The sequence below is a fragment of the Lineus longissimus genome, chromosome 10 (genome assembly GCF_910592395.1).
Source record: "Lineus longissimus chromosome 10, tnLinLong1.2, whole genome shotgun sequence".
NCBI classification, from domain to species: domain Eukaryota; kingdom Metazoa; phylum Nemertea; class Pilidiophora; order Heteronemertea; family Lineidae; genus Lineus; species Lineus longissimus.
In genome coordinates this window covers 1,428,193-1,445,547 of record NC_088317.1, presented here as the reverse complement: position 1 = coordinate 1,445,547, position 17,355 = coordinate 1,428,193, and the positions used below count along the sequence as shown (strand labels likewise).

The window sequence follows — 17,355 nt, the reverse complement described above, 5'->3', positions numbered from 1 at the left end:
GAGTAGTTACCGGCCGGCTTCACTTGTCCTAGGAATGATGCTTACAACACCAGTCTCCGCTTCATCAAAAGCTTCCTCGCACATCCAAAACCCCGCACCCTGGAACCCTAAGTAAAAAGTGTCTTCAAAGTCCTCCGGCGAGGACAGAATTTTACCGACGACCACAACTCGTCAAACAGCTGGTCGTTGTTTACGTTTTCAACAGAGATGTCGTGTTTTTGGTCTTTCGTAAAACATCGTAGAAAGACACAAAAAGATCATACATTGTTCTGAACCTTTGTGTGCTGAATATTCAATAAACAGACAATCACAGCAGTGTATTTTGGTAAGTTTCTTTTGTGTTTCTTTGGGGTAATTTTCGTATGAGTTTCTCGTGAATTCAGTGATCTAGTGATCATGGTGATTGTCCGCCCGCAGTGGAGTGTCACTCTGCCTATTAACAACTGACAACTCGGCCTACCAACTCGGCCTGGGTTAATAAATCATTGGTTTATTGGCATAAGTTTTTTTTATATTTTTTTGTTTTTTGTTGGTATAGGCCTATATAGGCGGAAGGCCTACTATCATGTATTCATTCCTGTTGGAAATTTGAAACATGGACATTGGTAGAGGAACACATTTCTCTTTTCTTGACCCAACCCCGACATAGTTTTGTGGGTGAAATTTTTGTATTCCCAAGTAAGAAAGAAAGAAGCCTGGAGGTAAGTATGGCCTCATGAAGGCCTAAATAAATGACATTTCTTATCTTGGACCCATTGTTTTGAAAGCCGGATCTACGTACGAAGTCTGGGTAAAAGTACAAAAAAGTATGATAATTGATCTCTTTATCAACTAAAATGCAAGATTGATATTGCTACTAAAAATAATTTCTGACCTTTCTTTATCTCATCAGGTCATTTATTTATTTGAATTGATTTCATTACATAAAAATGGATAACGAATCAATATAAAATATCTTAATCGGAATGAACCTGACGTGGATTTAGGAATTTCAAAATTTCAATGTCAGTTATGTCATGATAAGTAACTTTCATTGATTGTAGCTCAGTGAGCTGAGGGGTATGTAACAAATCCACGCTGATGTTTAGAGTGCCTGCCTCATGTCTTTTTCACTGCTCTTGGTCATGCATGGTTGATGCTGGATGCCTTTCTTCTTAAACCTAATCAAATTTACTGTGAATTTCAGTAACCTGGTCCAGAATGAAGCATCTCACTGAAATATGGAGATGCTATTTTGTCGAAAACCGCTTTTGACTGCCGAGGGTGTGTGATGGAGCCGAAGAAGGACGAGGTTCAAGGTCACAATGAAGGTCATGCTGTTGAGGAGGCTGAAGAAATTGTTGACTCCATTCCGTATGATACGGGTTGGGCATGGATGATTGTTCTCGGTAAGGATTGGGCAATCAGGGGCATGGATCCAGAGGGGGGGGGCATCTTATTGGGAAGAAATTGACAATGCTATTGTTAAACATTAAGCTAAGCCTGGTCTTGCATGTTTGGCGGGGCAGAATTATTCCACCAGGCCATGCAGATTGCAGGAAAATACAACATGGTCATGGTGTATGGATTTCTTTTTTAAAAATTTGTCGTAAGAGACGTATTGTAGCTCAGTTGTAACACAGCATCAATCGTTGATACTTAGCTTGCCTGCTATATCTTTCAGGTAGCTTCTTGATGCACACTATTCTGGTTGGCTACCTCAAGACTTTCGGAATCTTGTTTGTAGAGATCCAGGAATTGCTTCAACTCACTTCCTCCATGACGGCCTGGATAGCGGGCATAATGCAACTCGTCCTCAACTTCATCTGTAAGTCACATACATGTATTTGTAAAACTAATCAACCTGTTGTTGAGTTCTAAGCTGCATGTAGATTACTGGTTCGTCATGTTTTAAAGGGACAATGGCATAATTAAGGGCATTATTACAAAGCCATTGGCTGCCCAGTCACCCTGCAATCTACAGTGGTAGTTCCTATCACCAAATTGCTCATAAAATGGAAAATTTTGTTGCAAGCACCTGCGATCACCATTCAAAGAAACATTTTTTATTGCATGCAATCGTGATTTTCGTTTGGGGGGCCTTAAATGACATTATAACTGTATAGATTTCTTTCTTTCAGCGCCCCTAGCCAACATCTTGAGTGACCATTTCAGCAGCCGGGTGACTGTGATGATAGGGGGCCTCCTCCAGGCAGTGGCACTTCTGCTCAGTGCCTTCGCCTATGACCTCGGCTTCTTGATTGCCACAGCAGGAGTCATATTCGGTATGTTTATTTCTATTTACCTGTGCCACAAGAACAATCAATGAGCATGGACAGTGTAAGCCTTTAAGGTTAGAGGCATTGATGTCATTGAGCTTATTTGACTGCACAGTTTCTACAGTCTAAACTCATTAATATTTTCAGGTGTTGGTGCCTCCCTCACCTATGGACCAACCATCATCATGGTGGGATATTACTTCAAGGGCCGTCTAGCCCTGGCCAACTCAATCTCTCTGGCTGGGAGCAGCGCAGGGCAGTTCATTCTCCCTCCACTGGTAACACTGCTAATCGACCATTACTCTATACGTGGTGCTCTGATATTTCTTGCGGGAATTATGTTCAATATCACGCTAGCTGGTGCTTTATTACGTCCGACAAGTTACTACAAAAAACGGAAGCGAAATTTGAAAGTGACTGTGGAGTCTGAGACTGATTCTTGTGAGAAGCCTATGTTAGATGGAAAATACTTGGAGGGTGGAACAGAATTGAAACACGATGTCTCAGATGTGCGTTTGTGTCCAAGAGGAGTAACTAAGTCAATCGATCGTACCCCAGAATTGAAAACAAAACATTCCGCAACATCAAATGGTAACCACTGTGTGACTTCTGCTCCCAATATTTACAAGGAGTATATCATCAACGATGAGGGGATATATTCGTCTTTGAAAAAACTTCCAGATAAACCAGATTTGTTCCTTAGTAAGAATAAGAGTTTACGCCACCTGGCACCACAGTACGAGACGTTTATCTATGCCAGTAATGGTGATCTTTTCACCTCGACGCAGAACGTTACAATCACTGACCACCAGGTGGCAGCATCATCTCAGCATTCTGATCAAACATTTCAAGACGGTCATTCCAAAAGATCGAAATGCTGCAGTGCTGATATCTGGAAAAAGTGTCTCACCGGATTCATAGATTTCAAACTTTTGAAAAACCCAGTATTCCTCTTATTTGCATTAAGTTGTACTTGTTCGAATTTTGCCTACATAGGGCAGTATCGTTACGTACCCGCCCGGGCAAAGGATTTGAATATATCGGATAGTCAACGAGCATTACTGTTATCAGCGACTGGTATAACAGATCTCATCGCACGAATCGCAATGGGTTGTATTGCAGATATTGCGCTGGTCCAAAAATATATCGGAAGGTATCGTCTGTTAGCAATATCCATGCTGTTAGTTGGGATCAATAGTCTCCTCTGTCCATTGACACAGACATTTACAGAGTTTCTCATCTATAGTATGTTCTTTGGGATCTTTGGTGGCTTCTACATGACGATGGTATGTGTGTCTCTCGTTGATCTCCTTGGACGTGAACATCTCTCGAGAGCGTGGGGAATCATGTTGTTGCTGTATGGCCTCATGAGCCTGGGGGAGCCGCTGATATTAGGTGAGTTGTGTAGGGCGTTCTTCATATCATGCTTCAAAACATTGAGCTACAACTGCAGCATAAGTTCAATAGGCTTAAAGCAGAGCTGATCCGAGCCTCTCATACTCAGTTTGGTTTGAAACGCCTTGCTCCATCCTTGTTTTTCAATTGCTCCGGTGACCAGGTCTCTTTCTGCTCAGTTGTTTCACTTTCCTGGAGGCCCACTCCCAGCTCTATCATTAACTTCAGTAACAAAATATTATCATCTTTCAGGTAAATTACGTGATGTGACTGGTAGCTACGACATGTCCTTCCGAACGTGCGGAGGTTTCTTCATCTTGGCCTCCATATTGATATTCTGCGAACGAATCCCGCTCGCATACCAAATGCGACGCCAGAAAGAGACCAAGGAGAGATCTGGAGAGGAAGGTGTCCATCTGAGAGCGGACACTCCAACTCAACCCTGTCATCAGGGTGAATCAGATCATAAAAATGGGACTGTTCAGAATGGGATTGATTGATTGAACCAGTTCGGTGCCCTTGAATAGAGTGGGTATTCTTGTATTTCTCTATAATGGCTTATTTTCACATGGGTTGTATTTCGGCGAGGGTGCTGTACTCAATGATCTCCAAAATAAACCAGGAAACAGGGTTTGCTACATTTATAACATTTCCAAAACATATTACATTTTCTCAGGCAGTGAAAAGGAACCTTTTAATTTCTTATCGATAAGTCCGGTGTAAATCAGTGAGCTAGACTCGGGCTGATGACATGGGGACAAAGGGCCTGGAATAATATGTCTGACTTGATGATGCATCCATTCTTCGATACCGACTGAGGGTAGGAAGTTCACTGAAATATTAGATGAGTAGATTTAATGTAGAATGTACACTTAGTTTCTATCCATTTTTGTTAGAAAATACCATGCTGACGCCAGTTAGCTGGTCGACGCGCGTCTGTTACACATAGGGACCAAAATACAATACCGAGCCTTGAATATTTTTGCTATTACATGTAAGATGGGCCTTTTGTAAAGGTGCCCGTCAACTGGATAAATAGCACATGTTACAGTATGTTACATTATAATTTTAAACTCTACATTTGATTGCTTGGCAGATTTTAGTGCTGACCATTTTGAAAAGCCTTATGCATTATATTTGTTTACACTAACTTACCTGTTGCCTCTTCCATTTCTCTGATCTATCAGGTAATGTCTGTGATGTGTACAATAACTTGATAGTTATATTGTGATAATTACAATGTGCTGATACATATTGGTAAATGTTTATTTATAAATGTCTTAGTGAAAAACCTTTTTCTTTGTTTTAATTTATTGTGTGATAAATCTTCCTTTCTGGACAAGCCTAGTAGAGCTGGCGAGAGACGCATCTACATGTAGTTGCCATATTGAGACCACACACTGATTTTGAACCAAAGTCCTTTTGAGACCAACAGCAAGCCCATTGGTTTGAGAAAGGTGTATGACGGTGATGTTTCCCCATTCCATGTGACTTTGTCTCTATGGTCTGGTTGTGACCGTCTTCAAGAGGACAATGAGACAGCTGCTGTATTCATTGCAGAACACCCTTTAGGATGAGCCTGAAGCGGCTAACTCATCTGTGTTTGGTGTACATTAGTTCCTATCCTTCTGGCTGAGAGAGTCTGAGTAACCTTGCAGCATCAGGTAGCTTCAATCTTGCCACGGAGATAAGTCAAGTAATCTACTTACAGCACAGGGTAACTCCTGTACCTCGGACAACACCTGGAGCCTTGTGCCAATGGTAGAGCTATCTTGTGGTGCACTTGAAAACAGACCAGACCAGAGACTTTCAACTCAAGCAGCTTCCATGTACTCAAGTAGGCTACCAAGGTACAGCTACTTGTAGCTCGATCATGTAGGTGAAGCAGCTCATGTATTTCAGACAGCCACACAAGCTTTCTGCCTTTGGTAGAGCTTCTATCTCACTGTGTACTTGAAAACAGGGACAACCTGACCTATGAGACAACTCATGTACCTCTGGGATGTACCTGATACAACCCATGTGCCTCGCATCAGGGTCATTCTGCCTTTGGGACAGCTTCTATCTCACTGTGTACTTGAAAACAGGGACAACCTGACCTATGAGACAACTCATGTACCTCTGGGATGTACCTGACACAACCCATGTGTCTCACATCAGGGCCATTCTGCCTTTGGTAGAGCTTCTATCTCACAGTGCTCTTGCAAACAGGCCCAGCCTGACCATTGAAACGACTCCTGTATACCTCTGGTGTTGTTCCCAGCACATGTGAAATATCTGCATGGCCAGGATGTGACCATCTTCAAGAGCGCATAGGGCCAGCAGTGGTCCCAAGTAACCGTGACATTGTCTCTACGTCCAGGTTCTGTAGTCTCTTCACGTCTCATTCTCCTGATCACTTCAAACTTTTTGAGGTCAGTCTGAAGCCTCGTCATTGTCTCAGCTGGACACCTCAGAGGCTCGCCGTTTAAAATAGAATGGGGAAAGCTTGATCCCTGCCACTGTCCTCCATTCACATGCTCAGGAAGTTAGCTTTCCTCTATTTTACCTTATGCTTAGCATTGATCTTGATTCGGTCCTCTGAGGACAATGTCACATCCAGAAGGCTGGAGTATAATCCCTTAAAACCAATTATAGTCAAAAGAAAAAGAAAACTGAAACAGTTACACATAGTGGTTTTATTAAAAAGTACCGTGTAAATGCTTACAAAACAGATCAATGTAATAAACAAAGCCAGGTTACATGTACTTTTAATCTTTCCACCCTCAATTTTCTGAAGTGGACTGTTCCAATGCATTAGCTGGAAGAGTTCGTACAAGGAAAAGGGGGTGTAAAGGTTAGAATGTTGACATGTATAATGCAAGTACTGGTAGATCGCTCATCCAAATCAAGTAAATATTTGATTCAAGTTTTGATATTTTTAATGCCCACACACTGTGATCACAATGAACAGCTAGTAGAGCTCACAGGTAGTCGTACCCCGACTTCGCAAGACACTACTATTGTGAATGTATATTCCCACTAATCCCTGAGATCCATTGAACAGTTTGACTGAATTTATACAAGTCCTCCAAAACAGTCCTTCAGTATTTCTTTGCTCCATATTTCTTCACGAACTCGTCCACTTTGAATTTCCTCTGGCAGCCCTTGTAGTTCATGTAGCGTATTTTCCCGAACACAGCTCTTTCAGCCCAACCTTGGTCATGTATGCCACATATAGACCAAGCGCAACCTGAAAGGTAAAATTCAGAAAGAGACATTGACAGCATTTCAGACAGAATTATTTGAAATCTCCCTGACATCACACAACAATCACAAAGCATACCCTAAATATTTGCAGCTATGTTTATAGTTCAGGCCTTTGTGAACTCGCAACTTTGGTGAGCGCTCTATTGGGATTCTGACCACCCTTTGACAGCAATTTTATTAAGATTTTCTTTTCTGCTGGATTTTATTTTCAAAGGCAAAAAAACAGACAGGCTTGTCTAAGCTTACCAACAAAGCCATTGGGATCCCTCCCATCCAGTGAGAATCGATCATTCAAGTAGATTGCTATTCTGAGGGCTTCCTCGGGACTCGGTGTCCATTCCAGAATCTTCTTGGCCCAGTACATCCTCAGGAATCCATGCATCTTGCCTTCTCTTACCAACTGAATCTGAAATAATTCAAATGAATTGACTTTTGCTGATTGGTACTGAAGCAGTGATCAAGAGCCTTCCAATGAATGGTCACAACATGCTGGCTACAACATTTCTCAACAATTTGGACATTCTAGCCCCTCGTGCATTTTGGATCAACTTCAACTCTGTATGAGGGAAGTGACGGACAGAGTAACTCTTCTGGTTCAGAGTGCCCCACATGTGGCCAAATCAGATAATGTCACTGTCATGTACTTTGAGATGTCAGAAGATGTATAAATTATCCAACATAGTACATTAGATGTATGAATAGAGACACAAGTGATTCTATGACGAATGCTGGCCGAGAATTATCCAACCAAAGGCAGGTTTAGGACATTTTGTGTCCTCCACTTGTCAAGAAATACTGCACTCAGTTATCATGCAACAACATACCTGAGCTGCGTTCCAAAGATCGTCATGAGTTTTCGCCTCCTCGAACTGTTTCTGTGTGTAGATCTTTTCCCTTTTATCTTTTGCATGGATCTGCAGAGACGTCTTGGCCCAATCATATGCACCTGAAAAAGGACATATGATACAGGTGCTGTCCTGCTATTTGGATGGTGTGGGTTTATGCACTGTGCGTCAAGGTAAGATGCCCTTGCAGGAGATAATAGTAATGGGCGACTCTAGCTTGATTCCACCCTTGGAAGTGACTGACTTTGTCAAACATTCCAAGAAACTCGAGAACCTGATAAAAACACCAACAGACCTACCTTCAATGGAATCATAGTTCTTGTTATAATAGCAGAAGTTATCCGACAGCTCCCTTCTGATGATTGCCTCCTCTATGTAAGAATCCACTGACTCCTTGAACTTCCCTTTGAACTGTTTCACTATCAAAATACACCTCTGTACTGATATTTGACCTAGAAGTTGAGCAAGTGGGATTGACATGTAATACTGCAAGTGTGTGACAATGGAAATGCCTGAAAAAAGTTCATCCTGGCACCAGTGGTTTTCAATATACTCCGCCTCTAGATATGTTGTATACTAGGTAGGAGTATCAAAAACCTGAATCTAATGATGGACACATTTGGGAACAATCAAGACACGCTGACACAACCACTAGTCGAAACCAGTTTTGTGAAATTTTCGAAAATATAAGTCTGATGGACCTACCGAAGTGTATCCAAGGTGACAAATTGGATGCCACTGCTTTGTTGGGATTATTCCGCTCAGCTGCAAAGAACTTCAACCTCTTCTTGCAGAACTCGTCCAGCTCTAATAGAGCACTTTTCGTACCAGGATTAGCCCAATCCACTTCCCCCACCGTCATGTCGACTTCGAGGCTGGCGTCAGCAGCATCCCAGTCTGTGGGCTGGAAGAAAACACCGGATGAAATCAAGTCAGAAATAAAATCACACGCCGACATGGTAGTTTTAAAACTTGACATGGGCACATTCTGCTGTGGCTGGACACTTTCATCTAAAAGCTAATCGAACCAGGGGCAGCCCAATTCACCTTCCCCCTGTCATGTCAACATCACGGCTGGTGCCTGCTGCTTCCGAGTCTGTGAGCAGAACCTAAAACGTTGATTTACCTCTGGCTTCGACTTGGGTAGATATTTATGCTTGATGATAGGCGGGAACTCTGTCAGGAAGAGCGGCAGCTGCTCATGAATTTTCTTGCGAATTGTCCGTGCTCCGTACTCCAGTTTAGGGGATGCGATCCAACAGGGGACAATATTGTGCGCATCTACCTGAAGAACATGACAATAAGCTCAAATTGGTGGCAATGTTAAGTAATCACTCAAAGGCAACACTCTAAACAACTGTCACTTATCGAGCTTAGGAGCTCCATTGGGCTGTCTGAGAGGCACCATCAAGAACCCCAAATTTATTGATGTTGCGCAAGAGATCATGAGATTGATTCAGAGGTCGAGTGCTTTATCATGTAAAAGGCACTGCTACTCTTTAGAATTACAAGTACGTAGTTTTCATCTCGGCCTCTGGTTTCCTCCTAAATAGCATTAGAAGTTGGTTAGGTACGTGTGAATCTAATATTAGATCCAAGTTGATGCCCAGCCCAGTCAATGAACTGATCCCCTGTTAGCATCACCTCCCCATACCTGACAGAGTGGTACATCATCTGGCAACACCTCTCGAACATCTTCGACCCACTTACGAGGTCCACGGAGAGGGCTGAAGTCGGTGACAACTCCTCCGATGTTGTGATCTCGTACGAATTTGGGCAAGACTTCGCTGGCATATCCTGTGAGCAGGTGAAATGATATGCCTTGGCTCTGACATTCCTAAAATGAGAAATGCGAAATCTTACTGGCCAAGAGAGTGATGAACAGCAGTCCATATAAGAACAGTTTCACATACAAAGAAGATAACCCGAGGAAAGGACTTCCCAACATCTTACCTGCTCCACCTCTCTGAGACCTTTCAACATGAACCTGAAATGTCGAATTGTGGCATCCAGGAACTTCGGTACCAGGCAGAAACAGACATGGAGTGGCACCTCGAGCTGTAGTGCCAATTTCTGAGCATACAAGAAGGCCCAATTGTCTGGAAAAGAAATTTTAAATGTAAATACATACATACATGTATATGTAAGCATGAATATAAACAATTGGGAGAACCCAGAGACAAAACTGCGATGCCTGTGTTTGATCCAACGTTGTTCCTGACCTCATCCGTCATTACATGGTGGGATTCATCTAGCACTAGTACCTACCTTGTACCCTCTGATCCCTAGACATCCAGTACACCACACCATCATGATCATCCTGACCTCATCCGTCATTACATGGTGGGATTCATCTAGCACTGGTACCTACCTTGTACCCTCTGATCCCTAGACATCCAGTACACCACACCATCATGATCATCCTGACCTCATCCGTCATTACATGGTGGGATTCATCTGGCACTAGTACCTACCTTGTACCCTCTGATCCCTAGACATCCAGTACACCACACCATCATGATCATCCTGACCTCATCCGTCATTACATGGTGGGATTCATCTAGCACTAGTACCTACCTTGTACCCTCTGATCCCTAGACATCCAGTACACCACACCATCATGATCATCTCTGAAGTCCTCACACTCCGAGATCACACGAACTCTCTTCTTGTTGAACTTGAACTGGAGAATGGAAGACGCACATCCAAGACGGGAGTTGGTCAGCTGAAAAAGTTTAGGTTGCAAATTAATATTTGAACCAGTGCTGCCAGATTCTGACATACTGCAGTTTCATAAGGTTCATGTGTCTGGCAGAGAGACGCAGGGCCTAGTTTGATCAATATGGCTAGTCTAGCCCGAGTGCCTTTCCACAGAAGATAACAAGGGACACAGGCATTGTGGCACGCTTCACTTGCGTCTGCCACCATTGCATCAGGCCTGTAATAGCTTACCTTGGTCATGAAGTCTTGGCCATTACTTGGCCCAGCGATGTTGTTCTGTACCAGTACAGGTTTGCTTTCTCCTCCCTTCTCCTCCTTCACCTTAGCTTTCTTGCGTGGCGGCTCAGACATGGTGGAGAAAGTGACAGCAGAAGTCCTTTGGCAATGAAGAACAGTCCGAGCAGGGTTGAGAGAATGTTTGAGGTGCCGGTGACTTAGACGCGCCCAGAGATGTCTCCAACTGCTACAATACATCATACAAGAGTCAGAGAAGAACAGTCAGTCATTGCAGAGTCAAGGTGCAAGGTGACAGGTCGAAAGGATTTGTAAGTACAACAGCAAGGTAGGCGACCACTATGACTATCACTATGCCTATATGGCACTATAGCGAGGGGTAGGATGTTTTGCCTTTGGCATGATGACATTTTGACTGGATACTCACAGCCTGCTGACACACACCACTACCACTGCAGCGCTACCTGCATACACTGTAGACAGTAGGTCATAGAGTCGAGTGTATCATAACCTAGGCACTGGCTAATGTCGGGAGTTCCTGTGATTTTATTTCTTCTTCTAGCCTACTTCGTTTATGAAATGTTGTGGCAGTGATGCAAAATGAATAATAATTACCTTCTAAAAAGTACAGCCGTGTTGCCGACTTCAAAACACTCCAAATCTTTAAAGAAAAGGCAAACCGTGCAATGGAATCGTGAAATTAGTCAAGACCACATGTTATTTGTTATTGTTGTGTTATGAAACTCTCTTCCGCGTCAATTTGTGTCGGTGATTTTGATTGGACTGTAGGTTGTTCTCTCTCAAAGAAGAAAACCTAGGGCCTAGGAGGCTTATTCGTTTGGGGTGTGCTTTTCTTTGTAGCCTGGTACCACTGGCCACCGTCAGACGACGCTGTTGTGTTTGACATATTTTGACTTTTGTATTGACGGGACCGTCCCGTCAATACAGCGTCGTCTGACGGTGGCCAGTGGTACCAGGCTACTTTTCTTTGCAGTAAATTAACGAGTAAACATCTATTCCTTGGGTGATGGTGGACATTCTACAATGCGAAGGTGTCAAGTCATGTTATAACAATTAACAGACTAATGCAAGGGGTCATTAAGTCTGAGTTATCATCATACTATATGCTTGTGAAGACAGGTACAACCTGGCCGTCTCTATACCATAGGCCGTAAGGCCCCTTGATCTGAGCGATCATCTCACTCTGCTTGTGCAGACAGGTAAAACCTGGTCGTCTCTTCTATACCGCAGGCCCCACGGCCTCTTTGTCTGAGCTATCATCTCACTATATGCTTGTGAAGACAGGTATAACCTGACCGTCTCTTCTATACCACAGGCACCAAAGCCCCTTGGTCTGAGCTATCATCTCACTATATGCTTGTGAAGACAGGTACAACCTGACCGTCTCTTCTATACCACAGGCACCAAAGCCCCTTGGTCTGAGCTATCATCTCACTATATGCTTGTGAAGACAGGTACAACCTGACCGTCTCTTCTATACCACAGGCACCAAAGCCCCTTGGTCTGAGCTATTATCTCACTATGCTTGTGAAGAGAGGTATAACCTAGCCGTATTTTCCCTTAGAAAATATGTGTCTCATTTTCACCATGGTAAATCCGCAATTCACCATTGTGATCTGTCAGCACTTCACTATAGTGAATTGGGACATTGAAATATTCACCATGGTGAGCATGGTAAATCTGCATTCGGTAAACTCCAATTTCACCATGGTGAATGCCTGATCATTTTCGTAAGGGATATAACGGGACGGGCCGACAAATGCTGCCTACCTAATTGAGATGCATGCAGCAATCGCTCCAACTACAGCCGTTACTCAGAATGACATTAAGGACTGAAAAACGTCACCGGCGGTGACGCGCTTGTTCTGAAAGTTAGAAAAACCATCGATTTGTGACGTAGCGCCCGTTGCCATTCCAAACCTCCTCGATATTCGCGCGCTTGAGTGCTGCGAATATCATTATCCCGCACCGTCGATTTCAGCGGAAAAAAGTCCGATATTTGAGTTTGACAGAAAAGAAAATGCATCATTTTTTTCTTCCAATTCTGATGGCATGCTGGGATCTGGTATACTCGACCTCATCAGGTAAAAATAGTTTTCTGGTTTCTTAATTTGTACTTTCGTCCCGAATTTTGAATGTGGATCCCCAATTTGCAAGTTGTAGTCGAATCGCATACGTGCATTTCACACTCACCATTTCGACTACGCCGGTCATGTCCGCCGCATCAAGATTAAACAAATCTAAAGGAAACCTGTAAAGGAAACCTCGCCTGCCGTCGCGAAATGCTTCTAGAATAAATGGAGTTTTGAATAGCCCGGTGACCTCTCGATGATGATGGCGAGTGTTGGTCTCTAGCCCACTGCCGACTGGTTTTCCATGAAAATGGACAAGTTAATGGCCACGAAATCATCATTTCCGCAGTCACTCGGGTAAACGATAAGACCTATGACGGTAATACGTTTCCATTCATCTGAGAAGTTGATTAGGAAAAGAAACTGTTGATCGGTGACCAATATAATTCGTCCCTGGCGAAAGGTGTACAGCTTAGCACATCCCTCGGAGCCTATTCCAATGGCTAAAGGAATTGCTGGCAGATGTAAACTTCCGTACAATCGTATGTAGTGATATTTCAAATAGATCCTAAACGATCATGGAGCTCAAAATCTATTTCAAAACAGGGTTTGAATTAAAATGTCTTTATGATATCAACGGACAACATGCCATACAAAACAAAGTGTTAAAGATATTATGTTTATATGATGTCATTATCATTATATTGAACTATGGTAGATAGCGATGGGAGTTATTGTTACCCAGTTGCTCTGTTTATGCGCATACTGTCTGATAAAAATGATGCGAAACTATTGAATTCCCGCCATACAACCATGATAACCTCAGAATGAGAAGTCGAAGCGAGTTTCAAAACGTGGGAAGCTTGCGGGCAAAGTTCAGTTTATTTCACATGTGCATGTATATAGTGCCAGTGGCCGCTGATTTGTGGTTTGAAATGTATTTATGTCAAACTAACTCCACTCTCCCCGTTTGACATTTTGAAGATAGAGCACTTGAAACATGTAAAACATCGTTTGGCATTGTCTGTTGATGACCAGCGATCGATTTCAAATATGACGAAATGTCTGATTGTGATTGCTGTTTCAGGTTCCGAGGTCTACCACTGTAGCTTCGGTTTCAGCAATTGGAGAACGGGGTACACCGGTCCGTGTTTAGGTAAGTGCCGCCATTGTTCCCATTCGTACAAGCTGACATCAAGTTTTTAAAAGCATTCATTACTGAAACTTAATATTCCTGAGTAGCTAAATCTACATAAGCACACCAGATATATCACCCATTGAAACGCCAATCATGTATTAACCTGTTCACTGGCATCCTGTGGAAATGGAGGAGCGACTATTACATCCTGATTCCCTCAGGATAGTTAACTGGACTCACGGTAGGAGATATGTCGAAGTTGGCGAGCTGGCAACGTCCCTAACGACACTTATGTAACATTATAACCACCATCCCGTCCGAAATACAATATTCAACGAATCAAGAATTAAACGCATCATGAACTTCTTTCCCTTCATCTTCTCCAGACATTGACGAATGCTACCATCGAATGCACAACTGTGATGGTAACGCCTACTGTACCAATACCAATGGTAGTTATGTTTGTACCTGTCGTGGTGGGTACAATGGTACAGGTTTCCGAGGAGGCTGTTATGGTAGGTAGTATGCAATGATCTCCCCCGTGCCCCACTGACCCACCCAACCCCATTGGCATCACATCATCCACCCTTGTAGAACCATGTGGTTCATTGTAACACCGCACCGTGATACAAGGAGAAATCTCCAGATCACCAGGAGAGACATAGATCAGGAAGCAAGAACGGGAACACTTTTTCGGTCTGTTTAAGTTATTCTGTCTCCGATTGTTAATGAATGCACCGATAGGACAGACAACTTTGACCCGACCCTGGCGACATGGGAGATCCCACTCTTCCTTAGAAACAAATGCAAGCATTTTAGCTTCGGTCCCATTATACATTCTGTTTCAGATATCAATGAGTGTACTAGTGGCACTGGCAACTGCGACTCAACCGTTGCGACATGTGAGAACTTGATAGGTTCCTTCAGATGCAGATGCAAGCCGGGCTATATTGAAGATGGAACAACTGGGAACTGCAAAGGTAGGAACTGACATTGACACAAATCTACACCAGTTTTCATCTTCCTGCTGTCTCTTGATCTGGAGGTTGATTAGACGTGAAAAGAATGGGGTAGGCGCAAATCAATGGGTTGATACACAGCTGCCGCACTATCACGAGTAAGGCCCCTCCTTTTCCGCACCTGTCCCCCTCTGCTTACTCAGCTGATAGACTAGAACTGATGAAGCCCCCCTCTCCATTCATTCTCTGTTCATTCAGCTGACACTTGAACGAGTAAAAGTCCCCTTTCTCCATACACGTTCCCTTCCTTTTTCTCAACAGACAGAATTAAACGAATGAACTCTCTCCTTCTCCATACATGTTCCCTATAGAACTTTATCAAACTTTCTTGATTGTGAAGTTCACTTGAATTGCTCACTCTGATTACAGAATATACTACAACAATGACTCCTGATTCTACGAATATTCAAACTCCCGGCAGTATCAATGCCGTTCTGACAACTGAGTCAGCTACTGGCAGTGTTGTTGGACCAACCGAGTCAGCTACTGGCAGTGCTGTCGCACCGACAGAGTCAGCTATACCAACTGAGTCAGCTACTGGCAGTGTTGTTGGACAAACTGAGACAGCTACTGGCAGTGTCGTTGGACCAACCGAGTCAGCTACTGGCAGTGTCGTTGGACCAACCGAGTCAGCTACTGGCAGTGCTGTCTCACCGACAGAGTCAGCTATACCAACCGAGTCAGCTCCTGGCAGTGTTGTTGGACCAACCGAGTCAGCTACTGGCAGTGTTGTTGGACCAACCGAGTCAGCTACTGGCAATGTTGTTGCACCAACTGAGTCAGCTACACCAACTGAGTCAGCTACTAGCAGTGACGTCGCTTTAACAGCTTCAAACACTGGCAGCACAGTTGCTTCAACAACATCAGCCACTGGCAGTGATGTCGCTTCGACAGCTGAAGCCACTGCTAGGAGTTCAATAGGCTCAGCCACTGGCGGACCAGGGTTCCATTTCACAGGCACTGCAACGTCCAGTTTTTCAATGACAGACTCAGAGAATGCCGTAACTTTAGCTGGCGGTGCCTCATCGATAACTCATGATTCTTCAATGGGTGAGTCGTTCTACCAGAACTTGTTTGACGATCGTCGCCCGATCGGACCTAAGACCCATATGGGAATCTTTACAACGATAAAATTGTTTAAGTCAATGAAATGATAACTCGTTAATCACCCTTTGGGGACATGTTGAGATGTGGGCTGAAGTTATTGTGAGGTGTAGTGCCCGTGATCAAACAGAGACCACCTTTTCATTTGGCCTAGCAAGCCTCATTAACAAATGTCATCTACCGTCGGGTCAAAGGCACTGGTTGAACAACAGAAGAGGAAGCGAATGGTCGGTAAGTCATTTTTCAGATCAATTAGTTTTTAAATGTCTTCTTCCTCAAAAAATAGGAGAAATAAGAAAACTTGTTAAATTAAGTCAAAGCTCTAGAATAGCGAACGACCGTAAAGCCACACACACAGGCTCAGTACTCAGTCGGGTCGCTGGTGAGCTCTAACAATCACATGTCGTACTTTGAATATTCCCTTCGTTCATGTGAGTCTATTTGGTCTGTGGACCATCAGTGGATCATTTTATTGAAGGTACGTAATAGCATGCTTGTTGAGGCAGTAGTATTTCACAATTGTTGCAAGAGTGCTGGTAAAGCATGTGATATTAGTCTTCATCACAAGCCTATCTGAAGCTCCAAGGGTTAAAATGCACACTATGATTCCGATGCTGATAAACACATGATGAAGAGTCTGGCTGCGCGTCTGGAGATCAATACCACGTCCAGTATGGGCGGAGGCAACGCTGGAAGTTCAGAAGTACAACCTAAATTAGAAAAAAAAATTTTTACTTTCGCTTCTCTATTCAGATGGGCTCATTAGAATATCTTATTGCACAGCTTCGTACCCAGGCAAGAGATATGGCACACACTAATCAAGCAAAGTCACTCTTCCGCAAGAGATTGACCCCTCGTCTTATAAAGCAGTTGCAGCTTTAAAACGGCAGTCTTCCTCGCGTTAGATTCAACTTTAGGACACATTTTTAAGAAACCACTGCGTAACGCTTCTTAAGCCTGCAAATTGATGTATTTCACCAAGCAGGAAACACACCGGAAAGGACTATAATCAATGATACCTTTAGCATGGTGTCTTTGCTATGGGCAAGCAAGAGTTATGGTGTCCTTCTTATCGGGGTTTGCTTTCTATAGTGCTATTCTCTTTTTGTAACTCGGGTACAATCGATCTGGTGACCTCATTTGTATGGTTGGTCTCGGCGCAGTGGATCGACCTCGTCCCTCCAATGACTGCAGTATGAATAGGATGGCGAATGCACTGCCACGGGACTTTACATTCAATCCCAACGGAAGAGCTTTTATCTCGGAACGAGGTGGTAGCATATATTTGTGCTAGGTTCT

At 43.5% G+C, this 17,355-nt stretch overlaps 2 protein-coding genes across 4 annotated transcripts; one reads left to right on the top strand and one right to left on the bottom strand.

Moving 5' to 3' along the window:
• The first annotated feature begins 184 nt into the window (after window positions 1-184).
• Window positions 185-4,927, top strand: LOC135494615 (monocarboxylate transporter 12-B-like). Of its 2 annotated transcripts, none has more exons than XM_064782746.1 (6): window positions 185-325; window positions 1,187-1,388; window positions 1,664-1,807; window positions 2,121-2,264; window positions 2,406-3,653; window positions 3,906-4,927. In XM_064782746.1, exons 2-6 carry the CDS (start codon window positions 1,271-1,273, stop codon window positions 4,151-4,153), a joined length of 1,902 nt encoding a protein of 633 aa, XP_064638816.1. In that variant the 5' UTR covers window positions 185-325; window positions 1,187-1,270; the 3' UTR covers window positions 4,154-4,927. The 2 variants fall into 2 exon arrangements, with proteins under 2 accessions (XP_064638816.1, XP_064638817.1); XM_064782747.1 differs by lacking the exon at window positions 185-325 and adding an exon at window positions 525-701.
• Window positions 4,928-6,316: 1,389 nt separating this feature from the next.
• Window positions 6,317-11,444, bottom strand: LOC135494616 (deoxyribodipyrimidine photo-lyase-like). Of its 2 annotated transcripts, XM_064782748.1 has the most exons (11): window positions 11,318-11,444; window positions 10,700-10,931; window positions 10,325-10,472; window positions 9,701-9,846; window positions 9,402-9,584; window positions 8,874-9,032; window positions 8,453-8,651; window positions 8,047-8,199; window positions 7,727-7,848; window positions 7,149-7,308; window positions 6,317-6,885 (listed from the first exon to the last, which is right to left on the bottom strand). In XM_064782748.1, exons 2-11 carry the CDS (start codon window positions 10,817-10,819, stop codon window positions 6,737-6,739), a joined length of 1,539 nt encoding a protein of 512 aa, XP_064638818.1. In that variant the 5' UTR covers window positions 10,820-10,931; window positions 11,318-11,444; the 3' UTR covers window positions 6,317-6,736. The 2 variants fall into 2 exon arrangements, with proteins under 2 accessions (XP_064638818.1, XP_064638819.1); XM_064782749.1 differs by lacking the exons at window positions 10,325-10,472; window positions 10,700-10,931; window positions 11,318-11,444 and adding an exon at window positions 10,016-10,061.
• Between the last annotated feature and the right edge of the window lie 5,911 nt (window positions 11,445-17,355).